This window comes from Oncorhynchus nerka, linkage group LG14 (genome assembly GCF_034236695.1).
Source record: "Oncorhynchus nerka isolate Pitt River linkage group LG14, Oner_Uvic_2.0, whole genome shotgun sequence".
Lineage (NCBI taxonomy): Eukaryota > Metazoa > Chordata > Actinopteri > Salmoniformes > Salmonidae > Oncorhynchus > Oncorhynchus nerka.
This window is the reverse complement of record NC_088409.1, coordinates 3,735,007-3,754,535: the sequence shown is the minus strand read 5'-3', so window position 1 is coordinate 3,754,535 and position 19,529 is coordinate 3,735,007. Positions and strand designations below refer to the sequence as shown.

The 19,529-nt window shown below is 45.9% G+C and overlaps 1 protein-coding gene and 1 long non-coding RNA gene across 2 annotated transcripts in view; both read right to left on the bottom strand.

Annotated features, from left to right (window-relative positions):
• Positions 1 to 6,196: 6,196 nt before the first annotated feature.
• Positions 6,197 to 9,139, bottom strand: LOC135575089 (uncharacterized). Its single transcript, XR_010465686.1, has 2 exons — positions 7,248 to 9,139; positions 6,197 to 7,207 (listed from the first exon to the last, which is right to left on the bottom strand). It is a non-coding gene; the product is annotated as an uncharacterized LOC135575089 (long non-coding RNA).
• An 803-nt stretch (positions 9,140 to 9,942) lies between these two features.
• LOC115120473 (E3 ubiquitin-protein ligase RNF19A-like) overlaps positions 9,943 to 19,529 on the bottom strand; it is a 61,391-nt gene continuing 51,804 nt past the window's right edge. The window contains 4 exon segments of the mRNA XM_065027056.1: positions 9,943 to 10,017; positions 10,019 to 10,721; positions 10,845 to 10,973; positions 15,620 to 15,833. Of these exon segments, the coding sequence (XP_064883128.1) occupies positions 9,943 to 10,017; positions 10,019 to 10,721; positions 10,845 to 10,973; positions 15,620 to 15,833 (1,121 nt within the window).

Sequence of the window (19,529 nt, the reverse complement as noted above, 5' to 3'; positions counted from 1 at the left end):
ACTACACTGTTCTGTTGTGAACCCATTTCAGATGTTCTGTCGTGAACCCATTTCAGATGTTCTGTTGTGAACCCATTTCAGATGTTCTGTTGTGAACCCATTTCAGATGTTCTGTTGTGAACCCATTTCAGATGTTCTGTTCGTTGCAGAAGACGATAGTACATTTAAAAACATTTAAAATGACTTGTCAAAATGTTAGTGTGTTCTTCTTTCTTTCTGTGTCAACCTCAAAGTGATCTGAATGTACTAGTCGCTTGGTTCAATCATTCTATAGCAATATAGCTGCACGGTCAGCGGGCTAGCGGCTCAGTGAGGGAGTCGCTTGGTTTAAGGGAGTCGCTTGGTTTAACCATTCTATAGCAATAGCTGCATGGTCAGCGGGCTAGCGGCTCAGTGAGGGAGTCGCTTGGTTTAAGGGAGTCGCTTGGTTTAACCATTCTATAGCAATAGCTGCATGGTCAGCGGGCTAGCGGCTCAGTGAGGGAGTCGCTTGGTTTAAGGGAGTCGCTTGGTTTAAGGGAGTCGCTTGGTTTAACCATTCTATAGCAAAATAAAAAAATATGTAAAAATGTGTTTTAAGTCAAAAATGTAAATGGTTCTTTAACAATAAAACTGGGATAAATAGTTTATACAGGCTTATTTCTCTGATACTAATCACAATGATTGTGAATATATTAATGTTATGAAAAACTGAATAAAAGTGAAGACCAATTGTCCTCTTGATTCTTATTGTTACTAAAAACTGATATCTGCCTCAGAATGCTGTTCGTTGACTACAGCTCAGTGTTCAACACCATCGTGCCCACGAAGCTCATCACAAAGCTAAGGATCCTGGGAGTAAACACCTCCCTCTGCAAATGGATCCTGGACTTCCTGACGGGCCGCCCCCAGGTGGTGAGGGTAGGTAACAACACGTCTGCCACGCTGATCCTTAACACGGGGGCCCCTCAGGGGTGTGTGCTTAGTCCCCTCCTGTACCAATGACTCCAACACCGTCATTAAGTTTGCTGACGACACAACAGTGGTAGGCCTGATCACCGACAACGATGAGACAGCCTATAGGGAGGAGGTCAGAGACCTGGCCGTGTGGTGCCAGGACAGCAACCTCTCCCTCAACGATGAGACAGCCTATAGGGAGGAGGTCAGAGACCTGACCGTGTGGTGCCAGGACAACAACCTCTCCCTCAACGTGATCAAGACAAAAGAGCTGATCGTAGACTACAGGAAAAAGAGGGCCGAACACGCCCCCATTCACATCGACGGGGCTGTAGTGGAGCGGGTCAAGAGTTAAGTTCCTTGATGTCCACATCACCAACGAACTATCATGGTACAAACACAGCAAGACAGTCATGAAGATTTCCCCTCAGGAGACTGAAAAGATTTGGCATGGGTCCCCAGATCCTCAAATTCTCTCTGCTACCACACGGCAAGCGGTACCGGAGCACCGAGTCTAGCACAGTCATAGGATGCCACCTTTCCAACAAGACATTTTGTCAAATTTCTGCCCTGCTAGAGCTTCCCCCCGGTCAACTGTAAGTGCTGTTATTGTGAAGCGGAAACATCTAGAAGCAACAACGTAGGCCACGCAAGCTCACAGAACTGGACCGCTGAAGCGCTTCTGTCCTCGGTTGCAACACTCACTGCCGAGTTCCAAACTGCCTCTGGAAGCAACGTCAACACAACAACTGTTGGTCGGGAGTTTCATGAAATCGGTTTTCATGGCCGAGCAGCCGCACACAAGCCTCAGATCACCACGCCTAATGCCAAGCGTCGGCTAGAGTGGTGTAAAGCTCACCGTCATTGGACTCTGGAGCAATGTTCCTACATCTAGTGGAAAGCCTTCCCAGAAGAGTGGAGGCTGTTATAGCAGCAATGTTCCTACATCTAGTGGAAAGCCTTCCCAGAAGAGTGGAGGCTGTTATAGCAGCAATGTTCCTACATCTAGTGGAAAGCCTTCCCAGAAGAGTGGAGGCTGTTATAGCAGCAATGTTCCTACATCTAGTGGAAAGCCTTCCCAGAAGACTGGAGGCTGTTATAGGAGCAATGTTCCAACATCTAATGGAAAGCCTTCCCAGAAGAGTGGAGGCTGTTATAGCAGCAATGTTCCAACATCTAGTGGAAAGCCTTCCCAGAAGAGTGGAGGCTGTTATAGCAGCAATGTTCCAACATCTAGTGGAAAGCCTTCCCAGAAGAGTGGAGGCTGTTATAGCAGCAATGTTCCAACATCTAGTGGAAAACCTTCCCAGAAGAGTGGAGGCTGTTATAGCAGCAATGTTCCAACATCTAGTGGAAAGCCTTCCCAGAAGAGTGGAGGCTGTTATAGCAGCAATGTTCCAACATCTAGTGGAAAGCCTTCCCAGAAGAGTGAAGGCTGTTATAGCAGCAATGTTCCAACATCTAGTGGAAAGCCTTCCCAGAAGAGTGGAGGCTGTTATAGCAGCAATGTTCCAACATCTAGTGGAAAGCCTTCCCAGAAGAGTGGAGGCTGTTATAGCAGCAATGTTCCAACATCTAGTGGAAAGCCTTCCCAGAAGAGTGAAGGCTGTTATAGCAGCAATGTTCCTACATCTAATGGAAAGCCTTCCCAGAATAGTGGAGGCTGCTATAGCAGCAATGTTCCAACATCTAGTGGAAAGCCTTCCCAGAAGAGTGAAGGCTGTTATAGAAGCAATGTTCCTACATCTAGTGGAAAACCTTCCCAGAAGAGTGGAGGCTGTTATAGCAGCAATGTTCCAACATCTAGTGGAAAGCCTTCCCAGAAGAGTGGAGGCTGTTATAGCAGCAATGTTCCAACATCTAGTGGAAAGCCTTCCCAGAAGAGTGAAGGCTGTTATAGCAGCAATGTTCCAACATCTAGTGGAAAGCCTTCCCAGAAGAGTGAAGGCTGTTATAGCAGCAATGTCCCAACATCTAGTGGAAAGCCTTCCCAGAAGAGTGGAGGCTGTTATAGCAGCAATGTTCCTACATCTAGTGGAAAGCCTTCCCAGAAGAGTGGAGGCTGTTATAGCAGCAATGTTCCTATCTAGCAAAAGAGTGGAGGCATATGTTCCAACATCTAGTGGAAAGCCTTCCCAGAAGAGTGAAGGCTGTTATAGCAGCAATGTTCCAACATCTAGTGGAAAGCATTCCCAGAAGAGTGAAGGCTGTTATAGCAGCAATGTTCCAACATCTAGTGGAAAGCCTTCCCAGAAGAGTGAAGGCTGTTATAGCAGCAATGTCCCAACATCTAGTGGAAAGCCTTCCCAGAAGAGTGGAGGCTGTTATAGCAGCAATGTTCCTACATCTAGTGGAAAGCCTTCCCAGAAGAGTGGAGGCTGTTATAGCAGCAATGTTCCTACATCTAGTGGAAAGCCTTCCCAGAAGAGTGGAGGCTGTTATAGCAGCAATGTTCCAACATCTAGTGGAAAGCCTTCCCAGAAGAGTGAAGGCTGTTATAGCAGCAATGTTCCTACATCTAATGGAAAGCCTTCCCAGAATAGTGGAGGCTGCTATAGCAGCAATGTTCCAACATCTAGTGGAAAGCCTTCCCAGAAGAGTGAAGGCTGTTATAGAAGCAATGTTCCTACATCTAGTGGAAAACCTTCCCAGAAGAGTGGAGGCTGTTATAGCAGCAATGTTCCAACATCTAGTGGAAAGCCTTCCCAGAAGAGTGCTGTTATAGCAGCAATGTTCCAACATCTAGTGGAAAGCCTTCCCAGAAGAGTGAAGGCTGTTATAGCAGCAATGTTCCAACATCTAGTGGAAAGCCTTCCCAGAAGAGTGAAGGCTGTTATAGCAGCAATGTCCCAACATCTAGTGGAAAGCCTTCCCAGAAGAGTGGAGGCTGTTATAGCAGCAATGTTCCTACATCTAGTGGAAAGCCTTCCCAGAAGAGTGGAATAGCAGCAATGTTCCCAGTGGAAAGCCTTCCCAAAAGAGTGGAGGCTGTTATAGCAGCAATGTTCCAACATCTAGAGTGAAGAGGCTGTTATAGCAGCAATGTTCCAACATCTAGTGGAAAGCCTTCCCAGAAGAGTGAAGGCTGTTATAGCAGCAATGTTCTCTAGTGGAAAGCCTTAATGTCCCAACATCTAGTGGAAAGCCTTCCCAGAAGAGTGAAGGCTGTTATAGCAGCAATGTCCCAACATCTAGTGGAAAGCCTTCCCAGAAGAGTGGAGGCTGTTATAGCAGCAATGTTCCTACATCTAGTGGAAAGCCTTCCCAGAAGAGTGGAGGCTGTTATAGCAGCAATGTTCCAACATCTAGTGGAAAGCCTTCCCAGAAGAGTGAAGGCTGTTAGAGCTGCAAAGGGGGGAAAACAGCTCCATATTAATGCCAATGATTTTGTAATGAGATGTTCCATCCTTTTTGTACATGTAATTTGTGTTTTGGAAGGGCTGCGGTCTCAATCCACCGCATCCTCGTTCGTCAGCCTTCCTGGCTGTTTTTCCGACCAGGAGACTCACGGGAAACGTCTGTAACGTCTGAAAGGTCTCCCCTACAGACTAATGTGGCCCTCCTATAGAAAGGTCTCCCCTACAGACTAATGTGGCCCTCCTATAGAAAGGTCTCCCCTACAGACTAATGTGGCCCTCCTATAGAAAGGGGAGACTCTCACGAACACTTCTGAAAGGTCTCCCCTACAGACTAATGTGGCCCTCCTATAGAAAGGTCTCTCCTACAGACTAATGTGGCCCTCCTATAGAAAGGGGAGACTCTCACGAACACGTCTGTAACGTTAGAAAGGTCTCCCCTACAGACTAATGTGACCCTCCTATAGAAAGGGGAGACTCTCACAAACACTTCTGAAAGGTCTCCCCTAAAGACTAATGTGACCCTCCTATAGACATTTACATTTAAGTCATTTAGCAGACGCTCTTATCCAGAGCGACTTACAAATTGGTGCTTTCACCTTATGACATCCAGTGGAACAGCCACTTTACAATAGTGCATCTAGGTCTTTTAAGGGGGGGGGTGAAAGGGGAGACTCTCACGAACACTTCTGAAAGGTCTCCCCTAAAGACTAATGTGACCCTCCTATAGAAAGGTCTCCCCTACAGACTAATGTGGCCCTCCTATAGAAAGGTCTCCCCTACAGACTAATGTGACCCTCCTATAGAAAGGGGAGACTCTCACGAACACTTCTGAAAGGTCTCCCCTAAAGACTAATGTGACCCTCCTATAGAAAGGGGAGACTCACGAACACGTCTGTAACGTTAGAAAGGTCTCCCCTACAGACTAATGTGGCCCTCCTATAGAAAGGGGAGACTCTCACGAACACGGCTGAAAGGTCTCCCCTACAGACTAATGTGGCCCTCCTATAGAAAGGTCTCCCCTACAGACTAATGTGGCCCTCCTATAGAAAGGTCTCCCCTACAGATTAATGTGGCCCTCCTATAGAAAGGGGAGACTCTCACGAACACGTCTGAAAGGTCTCCCCTACAGACTAATGTGGCCCTCCTATAGAAAGGGGAGACACTCACGAACACGATGGGTGTTCTCATCTGAAGGTAACCTGGTAACCTTTCAAAATTAAAAACCTGAAGGTAACCTGGTAACCTTTCAAAATGATCATAGTAGTTTTATGCTCCCCAAAAGGGGTTCAAATGTATAAAACTAAAATATAGTTCCAGATCTTATATCTCATAGACAGAGGACACCTCAAAACCTTATTCCTTAAGATAGTAAAAAAATAATAATTGTTTTGCATTTCTCTGGGCTATAGCAGTAAAGGCTAAATGCAGTATTTTATTAAATCATTTTATTATATTTGTTTTTTGATACCTACAGGGGCAATAGAATTCTAAATTAAATAACTCAATGATCCATGGAATGACCCTCTTAAAACAATTCCACGTGACCATCTTATTAAAACAATTCCACGTGACCATCTTATTAAAACAATTCCACATGACCATCTTATTAAAACAATTCCACATGACCATCTTATTCAAACAATTCCACATGCCCATCTTATTAAAACAATTCCATATGACCATCTTATTCAAACAATTCCACATGTCCGCTTAGTAGAACCTGCTGAAGACTCACATGCTGGTCTGTGATTCATTAAACTAGATCGGCAGTTTCATGTCTCTATACTGTATCTCAGTTTCCTTCTCCAAGCCTCTAGAACACAGAGTCAGTCATTCAGTCGATCAGTCTCCACATTGACTCACCACCATTAACAACAACCTTAGGGAGGAGACCGACCAGGAAAAGTTTAAGAGATATTTATTTTTTTAGATATGCATTTTTACACACATTGTAAAAGGAAATTAGCAAACTAATATACAGATACCTTTAAATGTCATTCTAGCCTGGTCCCAGATCTGTGTGTGTGTCCTCTGTCCATCTCCTTTGGTCATTACCACATCAAACACAGATCTGGGGACAGGATAATGTCATTCTGCACAAATTAGAAAATCTAACTGGCACTAGTGTTTAAAGTATAGGAAAGGAAATGGTCAGGGCAGAGAATTAAACCAACAGGAAATGGACAGGGCAGAGAATTAAACCAACAGGAAGTGGACAGGGCAGAGAATTAAACCAACAGGAAATGGACAGGGCAGAGAATTAAACCAACAGGAAGTGGACAGGGCAGAGAATGAAACCAACAGGAAATGGACAGGGCAGAGAATTAAACCAACAGGAAGTGGACAGGGCAGAGAATTAAACCAACAGGAAATGGACAGGGCAGAGAATTAAACCAACAGGAAATGGACAGGGCAGAGAATTAAACCAACAGGAAATGGACAGGGCAGAGAATTAAACCAACAGGAAATGGACAGGGCAGAGAATTAAACCAACAGGAAATGGACAGGGCAGAGAATTAAACCAACAGGAAATGGACAGGGCAGAGAATTAAACCAACAGGAAATGGACAGGGCAGAGAATTAAACCAACAGGAAATGGACAGGGCAGAGAATTAAACCAACAGGAAATGGACAGGGCAGAGAATTAAACCAACAGGAAATGGACAGTGCAGAGAATGAGGGAATAAACACAGACAATGTGTGTGAGGGGAGGAGAGGCAGCAGCATTTAAATCAGTCCAGAGATGTCATCATTCAGCCACATGTCTTCACAGACCGGCAGGAGACATGGAACAGACGCCACGCGGCCCTGATGGCACACTACTCTCTAGATAGTATACTACCTGTGTACTGTGTCGGGGAACAGACGCCATGCGGTCCTGATGGCACACTACTCTCTAGATAGTACACTACCTGTGTACTGTGTCACACTACTCTCTAGATAGTACACTACCTGTGTACTGTGTCGGGGAACAGACGCCATGCGGTCCTGATGGCACACTACTCTCTAGATAGTACACTACCTGTGTACTGTGTCGGGGAACAGACGCCATGCGGTCCTGATGGCACACTACTCTCTAGATAGTATACTACCTGTGCACTGTGTCGGGGGAACAGACTGTCATTTGGGACACAGACAGGAATAGAGGGGCACTGATGATATCCCCGTACATACACTCTTGAGCATTGCAGTACATTTATGTAACCAGTCTGGTTAACACCAGGAGACTCTGGCCTTCTGTTATTTGCGTAGCATTTGTAAAGGGTATTAGACAACAACAACAAAAAAGTAGTCTGTATATATTCCTGTGTTTTATTTTGACATGCTGCACCAGGTGGAGTCTTGTGGATGATCAAACAGACTTCGTCAAGGGTTACCAGGAACAAGAGTTCTCAAGAGCCTGAGTGCTGTCTTTGGTAGGCAATTGAACAAGACGTGTAAGTCTACCACAGTAGTATGAAGCCCTACTCGTCTAGTATCTCTCCTGGCAAGGTCAAGAGAGACCATCTGAAATCTGTTGTTTTAGCTTTTTTAAAGTCTAGAAGAGGTGGAGAGATGCAGACGATTAGAAAAGGGGAAAAACAGCTTTTCCTTTTCAAAAAGGCACAATGAGTAATAACCAACGTATATAAACCCTGGATTGCTGATGTTATGTGTCGGCCATTTTGGCTCTCCCCAGTAGGGGATGGATTACTGATGTTATGTATTGGCCATTGAGAGGCTTTGAAGCCACCGGTCGGCCATTTTGGCTCTCCCCAGTAGGGGATGGATTACTGATGTTATGTATTGGCCATTGAGAGGCTTTGAAGCCACCGGTCGGCCATTTTGGCTCTCCCCAGTAGGGGATGGATTACTGATGTTATGTATTGGCCATTGAGATGCTTTGAAGCCACCGGTCGGCCATTTTGGCTCTCTCCATTAGGAGCAGGCCTCCATAGGAATGAATGGACAGTGTTTCAATCAAATGTTTCAAGGACAACATTACATGTATTTAAGTATTTTGTTTTGTTTTAGTGGGGACAGTAACATTAATCTAAAAAGGAAAATGTTATATATTCTTTTATTTGTACGTTTAGCTCACATTATATAATGTAAAAGTATTAAGGTGTCTGTAATGGAATACATGTTGTTAAAACCAATTAATAAATACATTTCTTTAGCTTCCAAAACATTGTTTTATACAATGGAGGGGGGAAGAGCCAAGATGGAGGCACGGTGGCTTCAACACAGCGCCCCCTGTCAGTCATCTAGTGTATATATAAACCATTGGTTATAACAGATATGAAAGTTATCTTATTATGTGTGAGGTGAAAGCTTCTTCAGCCTGAAAAAAAAACAAAACACAATTTTATTTTACTGACGGTTGAAAAATATTTGTTAAACAATTTCAAGGAAGTGACTCTCTCATTGGTGGGTTGTGGCTATTATAATTAACCTTCCAGAGACCCAGCTCTACTTCTACCTAGCAACAGTACTCTGCTCCAGTACTTTCGAGGAAGTGACTCTCTCATTGGTGGGTTGTAGCTATTATAATTAACCTTCCAGAGACCCAGCTCTACTTCTACCTAGCAACAGTACTCTGCTCCAGTACTTTCAAGGAAGTGACTCTCTCAATGGTGGGTTGTAGCTATTATAATTAACCTTCCAGAGACCCAGCTCTACTTCTACCTAGCAACAGTACTCTGCTCCAGTACTTTCGAGGAAGTGACTCTCTCATTGGTTGTGGCTATTATAATTAACCCTCAGCGTGACTCTCTCATTGGTGGGTTGTGGCTATTATAATTAACCTTCCAGAGACCCAGCTCTACTTCTACCTAGCAACAGTACTCTGCTCCAGTACTTTCTCTCTCATTGGTGGGTTGTGGCTATTATAATTAACCTTCCAGAGACCCAGCTCTACTTCTACCTAGCAACAGTACTCTGCTCCAGTACTTTCGAGGAAGTGACTCTCTCATTGGTGGGTTGTAGCTATTATAATTAACCTTCCAGAGACCCAGCTCTACTTCTACCTAGCAACAGTACTCTGCTCCAGTACTTTGTCCCTCTCAGCTAGCCGTAGATAGAATAGTTTGTCCCTCTCAGCTAGCCGTAGATAGAATGGTTTGTCCCTCTCAGCTAGCCGTAGATAAACTACTACCAGGCTTTTAAATTCCTTCCAGCGGACTCGTATCGAATTATAACAAGTACAAATCATCACTTAACAGAAGTGGCTTAATTATAAACTCATTTTAAAACTGAAGAGAACACTAAGGATAGTATTGCCTGGTTCATATTAAAGTTCAACTTGGCGTTTTGAGAGCTGGAAGGTTCCTGAACGTTGCGCCCTGGTCCTCAGCTTGACTGACAGTCCGCCCGGTGTGTCTCTTTCACTCCTGCTTGTGAGGAGGGACAGCAGCCAGTCAGAACACTGCAATAAGGGTCACATGACAGGAAACAACAGCCTTCAGCCAGTCAGAACACTGCAATAGGGGTCACATGACAGGAAACAACAGCCTTCACCTTGCTGTTATTAAAACAAGTCCTACTGACTGAGCTGAGGTTTCTCCACTGCTTCTGGACGACAGAAATGTCCATTCAAAGCTTTTGTCTTCTGGGGAAGAAAGAAAAAAAAAAATATTCTGTGAAACCAAAAACTGGTGTTTTTAGGTCAGATGTCAGTCTGAATACAGGAGGTCTGGAGCAGGCTGGAGGGACGGGCCTGCAGGTTGAATACAGGAGGTCTGGAGCAGGCTGGAGGGACGGGCCTGCAGGTTGTTGTTGTTCTCCTGCAACAGCTGTCCAACGGGAAGGGCTCCTCCTGTAGTACAGTCACAATCTGCCTTCGTAGGACACACCTGGTTGATGTTTTCCTCTGCTATCAGACAGAGAGGGGAGACGGACACCTCGGGACAGGGCGAGGAGACCGGGGAGTGAGGCTGGGAGAGGACACCTCGGGGTGAGGGTAACGCCTCCAGCCGGTCTCCCTCTACTTCAGGCAGAGGGCTGACTGTGGCGAAGCGGCTGTGGTAGTCAGACGAGGATCCGTGGCTGCAGGACGTCTTCGTGATCTCCAGGTCGGAGCCGCCGCTGAACTCTGACAAGTGGGAGGAGTGAGAGTCGGCTACGGAGGGCAGAGAGCCGCTGAGGGAGGGAGAGTCGAACTCTGAGGAGTTGGTGCTCTGCTGCTCAAGGAGACGAGCGTCCATATCCTCCCTCGTCTCCTGGAGCTTACAGCCTCCTCCCTTCTTCAGCTCGCTTTTACTCTTCTTCCCCGAGGAAGAGGAGGAGGACTTGGCGGTGCCATCCTGGCCCTCTGAGGGGCATCCAGAGTGGCAGGACCAGCCACAGCGCCCAGCGTCTCTCCCATCATCCATAGTGTGGTCGTGTAGTTGACCGGCAGACTTCCCCGACTCCATGTCCACCTGCACCTCCATACTGGTCCCGTCTCTACACAAAACACCACCAGACACAAAGGAAGAGGCGAGTGGAACACACGTCTACAGGAGAGAGACAAGTCCTCTGTGGAGATATCATTGAAATGTTAATGTTTCTAAAAGACCCAGCCCTGACCTGTAGTTGAGAAGGGATCCAGCCATTGCTTTGGTGCTAGCGTTGTCACTGATGGTCCCCAAGCTGAAGGTGGCCGACTCTCCACTCAGACTACACCTCTCCTTCTGAACATCAGCCTGGACCTCCAACCTGGAGCAGGGGACAGGGGGGGAGGGACGGGGGGAGAGAGGGAACAGGACCGGGGGGGAGAGAGGAACAGGACCGGGGGGGAGGAGAGAGGACAGGACCGGGGGGAGGAGAGAGAGGGACAGGACCGGGGGAGGGAGGAGAGGGGACAGGACCGGGGGAGGAGAGAGGGACAGGACCGGGGGGGAGGAGGGGACAGGACCGGGGGGGAGGAGAAGGACAGGACCGGGGGGAGAGGGAGGACCCGGAGAGGGACAGGACCGGGGGAGGAGAGAGGGACAGGACCGGGGGAGGAGAGAGGGACAGGACCGGGGGAGGGATCAGACCTAGTTTATTTTTCCAGTCACAATACAAGGTGCATACAGCCACCTGACAGTAAGGTTGGCATCCTGTCCAGTCTCTCATTAGCCGAACCTAAAGCTGACCCGTTGAGGTAGCCGACCCTAAAGCTGACCCGTTGAGGTAGCCGACCCCAACACTGACCTGGGACTGACCCTATAAAACAACACCTATCACACTACTGGGACTGACCCTGTAAAACAACACCTATCATACTACTGGGACTGACCCTGTACAACAACACCTATCATACTACTATGACTGACCCTGTAAAACAACACCTATCATACTACTGACCCTGTACAACAACACCTATCACACTACTGACCCTGTACAACAACACCTATCATACTACTGGGACTGACCCTGTAAAACAACACCTATCATACTACTGGGACTGACCCTGTAAAACAACACCTATCACACTACTGACCCTGTAAAACAACACCTATCACACTACTGACTGACCCTGTAAAACACCTATCACACTACTGGGACTGACCCTGTCAAACTATGACTGACCCTGTAACACCTATCATACTACTATGACTGACCCTGTAAAACAACACCTATCATACTACTGACTGACCTGTAAAACAACACCTATCACACTACTATGACTGACCCTGTACAACAACACCTATCATACTACTGACTGACCCTGTAAACCTATCATACTACTGGGACCCTGTAAAACAACACCTATACCTATCATACTACTGGGACTGACCCTGTAAAACAACACCTATCATACACACCTACTGACCCTGTAAAACATGACTGACCCTGTAAAACAACACCTATCATACTACTGACCCTGTAAAACAACACCTATCATACTGGGACTGTAAAACAACACCTATCATGGACTGTAGATACTACTGACAACACCTATCATACTACTGGGACTGTAAACAACACCTATCACACTACTGGGACTGACCCTGTAAAACAACACCTATCATACTACTGGGACTGACCCTGTAAAACAACACCTATCATCACTACTGACCCTGGGACTGACCCTGTAAAACAACACATCATACACTATCATACTATCATACTACTACTGACTGACTGTAAAACAACACCTATCATACTACTGGGACTGTAGAACAACACCTATCATACTACTGGGACTGACCCTGTAAAACAACACCTATCATACTACTGGGACTGTAATACAACACCTATCACACTACTGGGACTGTAGAACAACACCTATCATACTACTGGGACTGACTCTGTACAACAACACCTATCACACTACTGGGACTGACTCTGTACAACAACACCTATCATACTACTGGGACTGACCCTGTAAAACAACACCTATCATACTACTGGGACTGTAAAACAACACCTATCATACTACTATGACTGACCCTGTAAAACAACACCTATCATACTACTGACTGACCCTGTAAAACAACACCTATCATACTACTATGACTGACCCTGTAAAACAACACCTATCATACTACTATGACTGACCCTGTAAAACAACACCTATCATACTACTATGACTGACCCTGTAAAACAACACCTATCATACTACTGGGACTGACCCTGTACAACAACACCTATCATACTACTGGACTGACCCTGTAAAACAACACCTATCATACTACTATGACTGACCCTGTACAACAACACCTATCATACTACTGGGATCAAACAACACCTACTACTACTGACTGACCCTGTAAAACAACACCTATCACACTACTGGGACTGACCCTGTAAAACAACACCTATCATACTACTATGACTGACCCTGTAAAACAACACCTATCATACTACTACTGACAACACTACTGACCCTGTAGAACAACACCTATCATACTACTGGGACTGACCCTGTACAACAACACCTATCATACTACTGGGACTGTAATACAACACCTATCATACTACTGACCCTGTAAAACAACACCTATCATACTACTATGACTGACCCTGTACAACAACACCTATCATACTACTGGGACTGACCCTGTAAAACAACACCTATCATACTACTGGGACTGACCCTGTAAAACAACACCTATCATACTACTGACCCTGTAAAACAACACCTATCATACTACTATGACTGACCCTGTAAACAACACCTATCATACTACTATGACTGACCCTGTAAAACAACACCTATCATACTACTATGACTGACCCTGTAAAACAACACCTATCATACTACTATGACTGACCCTGTAAACAACACCTATCATACTACTGGGACTCATATCATACTATGACTGACCCTGTAAAACAACACCTATCATACTACTGGGACTGACCCTGTAAACAACACCTATCATACTACTATGACTGACCCTGTAAACAACACCTATCATACTACTATGACTGACCTACTGTGAAAAAAACAACACCTATCATACTACTATGACTGACCCTGTAAAACAACACCTATCATACTACTATGACTGACCCTGTAAAACAACACCTATCATACTACTATGACTGACCCTGTAAAACAACACCTATCATACTACTATGACTGACCCTGTAAAACAACACCTATCATACTACTATGACTGACCCTGTAAAACAACACCTATCATACTACTATGACTGACCCTGTAAAACAACACCTATCATACTACTATGACTGACCCTGTAAAACAACACCTATCATACTACTATGACACCTATCATGACCCTGACTAAAAACAACACCTATCATACTACTATGACTGACCCTGTAAAACAACACCTATCATACTACTATGACTGACCCTGTAAAACAACACCTATCATACTACTACTGGGACTGACCCTGTAAAACAACACCTATCATACTACTATGACTGACCCTGTAAAACAACACCTATCATACTACTATGACTGACCCTGTAAAACAACACCTATCATACTACTATGACTGACCCTGTAAAACAACACCTATCATACTACTATGACTGACCCTGTAAAACAACACCTATCATACTACTATGACTGACCCTGTAAAACAACACCTATCATACTACTATGACTACTAAAACAACACCTATCATACTGACCCCTGTAAAACAACACCTATCATACTACTATGACTGACCCTGTAAAACAACACCTATCATACTACTGGGACTGACCCTGTAAAACAACACCTATCATACTACTATGACTGACCCTGTAAAACAACACCTATCATACTACTGGGACTGACCCTGTAAAACAACACCTATCATACTACTATGACTGACCCTGTAAAACAACACCTATCATACTACTATGACTGACCCTGTAAAACAACACCTATCATACTACTATGACTGACCCTGTAAACAACACCTATCATACTACTATGACTGACCCTGTAAACAACACCTATCATACTACTATGTAAAACAACACCTATCATACTATCATACTACTATGACTGACCCTGTAAAACAACACCTATCATACTACTATGACCCTGACAACACCTATCATACTACTATGACTGACCCTGTAAAACAACACCTATCATACTACTGGACCCTGACTGACCCTGACTGACCCTGTAAACAACACCTATCATACTACTATGACTGACCCTGTAAAACAACACCTATCATACTACTACTATGACTGACCCTGTAAAACAACACCTATCATACTACTATGACTGACCCTGTAAAACAACACCTATCATACTACTATGACTGACCCTGTAGAACAACACCTATCATACTACTATGACTGACCCTGTAATACAACACCTATCACACTACTGGGACTGACCCTGTACAACAACACCTATCATACTACTACTATGACTGACCCTGTAAAACAACACCCATCATACTACTATGACTGACCCTGTAAAACAACACCTATCATACTACTATGGCTGACCCTGTAAAACAACACCTATCACACTACTGGGACTGACCCTGTAGAACAACACCTATCATACTACTGGGACTGACCCTGGAAAACAACACCTATCATACTACTGGGACTGACCCTGGAAAACAACACCTATCATACTACTATGACTGACCCTGTAAAACAACACCTATCATACTACTATGACTGACCCTGTAAAACAACACCTATCATACTACTATGACTGACCCTGTACAACAACACCTATCATACTACTGGGACTGACCCTGTAAAACAACTGACATCTTGGTTACTGGCAGACTGTCGTACTGATGTCTGTCTGGTTGATGTCATGTGACCGTTTGTCTGAAACTGACATCTTGGTTCAAATCTCTCTCTCTGTTTTTATCTCCACGAGAACCTGGTTAACCTGGTTGAATAAATGTTCAAACCAATCCAACAGTACTGACCTGTTCAGGTAGTTGACCACGGCGCTGCCAGACAGAGATCCGGTGATGCTGGCCCCAGCCAGGGCCATGGTGGAGGCGTTCTCACTCAGGTTGTCCCTCATGGCGCCCATCCGGTCCACGTGGCTCCCGCTGGCGCTCAGACTGCCCGTCATGCCCCCCACGCTACCTCCTCCGATGCTGGGGTTGTTCCTGGTGTCCGCCACAGAGGTCGTGTCTGAGGAGACAGCAGGAGTTCATCAGAGCCGCTCTATAAACTAAAAGACGAGGTCTTTCTCCTGTTGGTTCTCTCCCTTCTCCGGCCTAGTCTTTTCTAGAAGGTCTGTAACAAGGTCTTTCATTGGTTGGTTCTCTCTCTCCTACGGCCTCGTCTTTTCTAGAAGGTCTGTAACAAGGTCTTTCATTGGTTGGTTCTCTCTCTTCTCCGGCCTAGTCTTTTCTAGAAGGTCTGTAACAAGGTCTTTCTCCTGTTGGTTCTCTCTCCTACGGCCTCGTCTTTTCTAGAAGGTCTGTAACAAGGTCTTTCTCTTGTTGGTTCTCTCTCTTCTAAGGCCTAGTCTTTTCTAGAAGGTCTGTAACAAGGTCTTTCATTGGTTGGTTCTCTCTCTTCTAAGGCCTAGTCTTTTCTAGAAGGTCTGTAACAAGGTCTTTCTCCTGTTGGTTCTCTCCCTTCTACGGCCTCGTCTTTTCTAGAAGGTCTTTCTCCTGTTGGTTCTCTCCCTCCTAAGGCCTCGTCTTTTCTCGAAGGTCTTTCTCCTGTTGGTTCTCCTCCTAAGGCCCGTCCCTTACTATGACTGACCCTGTAAAAGGCTTTCTCCTGTTGTTCTCTTTTCTAGAAGGTCTGTAAAAAGGTCTTTCTCCTGTTGGTTCTCTCCCTCCTAAGGCCTCGTCTTTTCTAGAAGGCCTTTCTCCTGTTGGTTCTCTCCCTCCTAAGGCCTAGTCTTTTCTAGAAGGTCTGTAACAAGGTCTTTCTCCTGTTGGTTCTCTCCCTCCTAAGGCCTCGTCTTTTCTAGAAGGTCTTTCTCTTGTTGGTTCTCTCCCTCCTAAGGCCTCGTCTTTTCTAGAAGGTCTTTCTCCTGTTGGTTCTCTCCCTCCTAAGGCCTCGTCTTTTCTAGAAGGTCTTTCTCCTGTTGGTTCTCTCCCTCCTAAGGCCTCGTCTTTTCTAGAAGGCCTGTAACAAGGTCTTTCTCCTGTTGGTTCTCTCCCTCCTAAGGCCTCGTCTTTTCTAGAAGGTCTTTCTCCTGTTGGTTCTCTCCCTCCTAAGGCCTCGTCTTTTCTAGAAGGTCTGTAACAAGGTCTTTCATTGGTTGGTTCTCTCTCTCCTAAGGCCTCGTCTTTTCTAGAAGGCCTGTAACAAGGTCTTTCTCCTGTTGGTTCTCTCCCTCCTAAGGCCTCGTCTTTTCTAGAAGGTCTGTAACAAGGTCTTTCTCCTGTTGGTTCTCTCCCTCCTAAGGCCTCGTCTTTTCTAGAAGGTCTTTCTCCTGTTGGTTCTCTCCCTCCTAAGGCCTCGTCTTTTCTAGAAGGTCTTTCTCCTGTTGGTTCTCTCCTCCTAAGGCCTCGTCTTTTCTAGAAGGTCTTTCTCCTGTTGGTTCTCTCCCTCCTAAGGCCTCGTCTTTTCTAGAAGGTCTTTCTCCTGTTGGTTCTCTCCCTCCTAAGGCCTCGTCTTTTCTAGAAGGTCTTTCTCCTGTTGGTTCTCTCCCTCCTAAGGCCTCGTCTTTTCTAGAAGGTCTTTTCTCCTGTTGGTTCTCTCTCTCCTAAGGCCTCGTCTTTTCTAGAAGGCCTTTCTCCTGTTGGTTCTCTCCCTCCTAAGGCCTCGTCTTTTCTAGAAGGTCTTTCTCCTGTTGGTTCTCTCCCTCCTAAGGCCTCGTCTTTTCTAGAAGGTCTTTCTCCTGTTGGTTCTCTCTCCTAAGGCCTCGTCTTTTCTAGAAGGTCTTTCTCCTGTTGGTTCTCTCCCTCCTAAGGCCTCGTCTTTTCTAGAAGGTCTTTCTCCTGTTGGTTCTCTCCCTCCTAAGGCCTCGTCTTTTCTAGAAGGTCTTTCTCCTGTTGGTTCTCTCCCTCCTAAGGCCTCGTCTTTTCTAGAAGGTCTTTCTCCTGTTGGTTCTCTCCCTCCTAAGGCCTCGTCTTTTCTAGAAGGTCTTTCTCCTGTTGGTTCTCTCCCTCCTAAGGCCTCGTCTTTTCTAGAAGGTCTTTCTCCTGTTGGTTCTCTCCCTCCTAAGGCCTCGTCTTTTCTAGAAGGTCTTTCTCCTGTTGGTTCTCTCCCTCCTAAGGCCTCGTCTTTTCTAGAAGGTCTTTCTCCTGTTGGTTCTCTCCCTCCTAAGGCCTCGTCTTTTCTAGAAGGTCTTTCTCCTGTTGGTTCTCTCCCTCCTACGGCCTAGTCTTTTCTAGAAGGCCTGTAACAAGGTCTTTCTCCTGTTGGTTCTCTCCCTCCTAAGGCCTCGTCTTTTCTAGAAGGTCTTTCTCCTGTTGGTTCTCTCCCTCCTACGGCCTCGTCTTTTCTAGAAGGTCTTTCTCCTGTTGGTTCTCTCCCTCCTAAGGCCTCGTCTTTTCTAGAAGGTCTTTCTCCTGTTGGTTCTCTCCCTCCTAAGGCCTCGTCTTTTCTAGAAGGTCTTTCTCCTGTTGGTTCTCTCCCTCCTAAGGCCTCGTCTTTTCTAGAAGGTCTTTCTCCTGTTGGTTCTCTCCCTCCTAAGGCCTCGTCTTTTCTAGAAGGTCTTTCTCCTGTTGGTTCTCTCCCTCCTAAGGCCTCATCTTTTCTAGAAGGTCTTTCTCCTGTTGGTTCTCTCCCTCCTACGGCCTCGTCTTTTCTAGAAGGTCTTTCTCCTGTTGGTTCTCTCCCTCCTAAGGCCTCGTCTTTTCTAGAAGGCCTTTCTCCTGTTGGTTCTCTCCCTCCTAAGGCCTCGTCTTTTCTAGAAGGTCTTTCTCCTGTTGGTTCTCTCCCTCCTAAGGCCTCGTCTTTTCTAGAAGGTCTTTCTCCTGTTGGTTCTCTCCCTCCTAAGGCCTCGTCTTTTCTAGAAGGTCTTTCTCCTGTTGGTTCTCTCCCTCCTAAGGCCTCGTCTTTTCTAGAAGGTCTTTCTCCTGTTGGTTCTCTCCCTCCTCTAGAAGGCCTGTAACAAGGTCTTTCTCCTGTTGGTTCTCTCCCTTCTACGGCCTCGTCTTTTCTAGAAGGTCTTTCTCCTGTTGGTTCTCTCCCTCCTAAGGCCTCGTCTTTTCTAGAAGGCCTGTTGGTTCTCTCCCTCCTAAGGTCCTCTTTCTCCTGTTGGTTCTCTCCCTCCTAAGGCCTCGTCTTTTCTAGAAGGTCTTTCTCCTGTTGGTTCTCTCCCTCCTAAGGCCTCGTCTTTTCTAGAAGGCCTGTAACTCTTTGTTGGTTCTCCTCCTAAGGCCTTGGTTCTTTCTCCTGTTGGTTCTCCTAAGGCCTCGTCTTTTCTAGAAGGTCTGTAACAAGGTCTTTCTCCTGTTGGTTCTCTCCCTCCTACGGCCTCGTCTTTTCTAGAAGGCCTGTCTCCTGTTGGTTCTCTCTCCTAAGGCCTCGTCTTTTCTAGAAGGCCTTTCTCCTGTTGGTTCTCTCTCCTAAGGCCTGGTCTTTTCTAGAAGGCCTTTCTCCTGTTGGTTCTCCCTCCTAAGGCCTGGTCTTTTCTAGAAGGCCTGTAACAAGGTCTTTCTCCTGTTGGTTCTCCCTCCTAAGGCCTGGTCTTTTCTAGAAGGCCTGTAACAAGGTCTTTCTCCTGTTGGTTCTCTCCCTCCTAAGGCCTCGTCTTTTCTAGAAGGTCTTTCTCCTGTTGGTTCTCTCTCTCCTAAGGCCTCGTCTTTTCTAGAAGGCCTGTCTCCTGTTGGTTCTCTCTCCTAAGGCCTCGTCTTTTCTAGAAGGTCTTTCTCCTGTTGGTTCTCTCCCTCCTAAGGCCTCGTCTTTTCTAGAAGG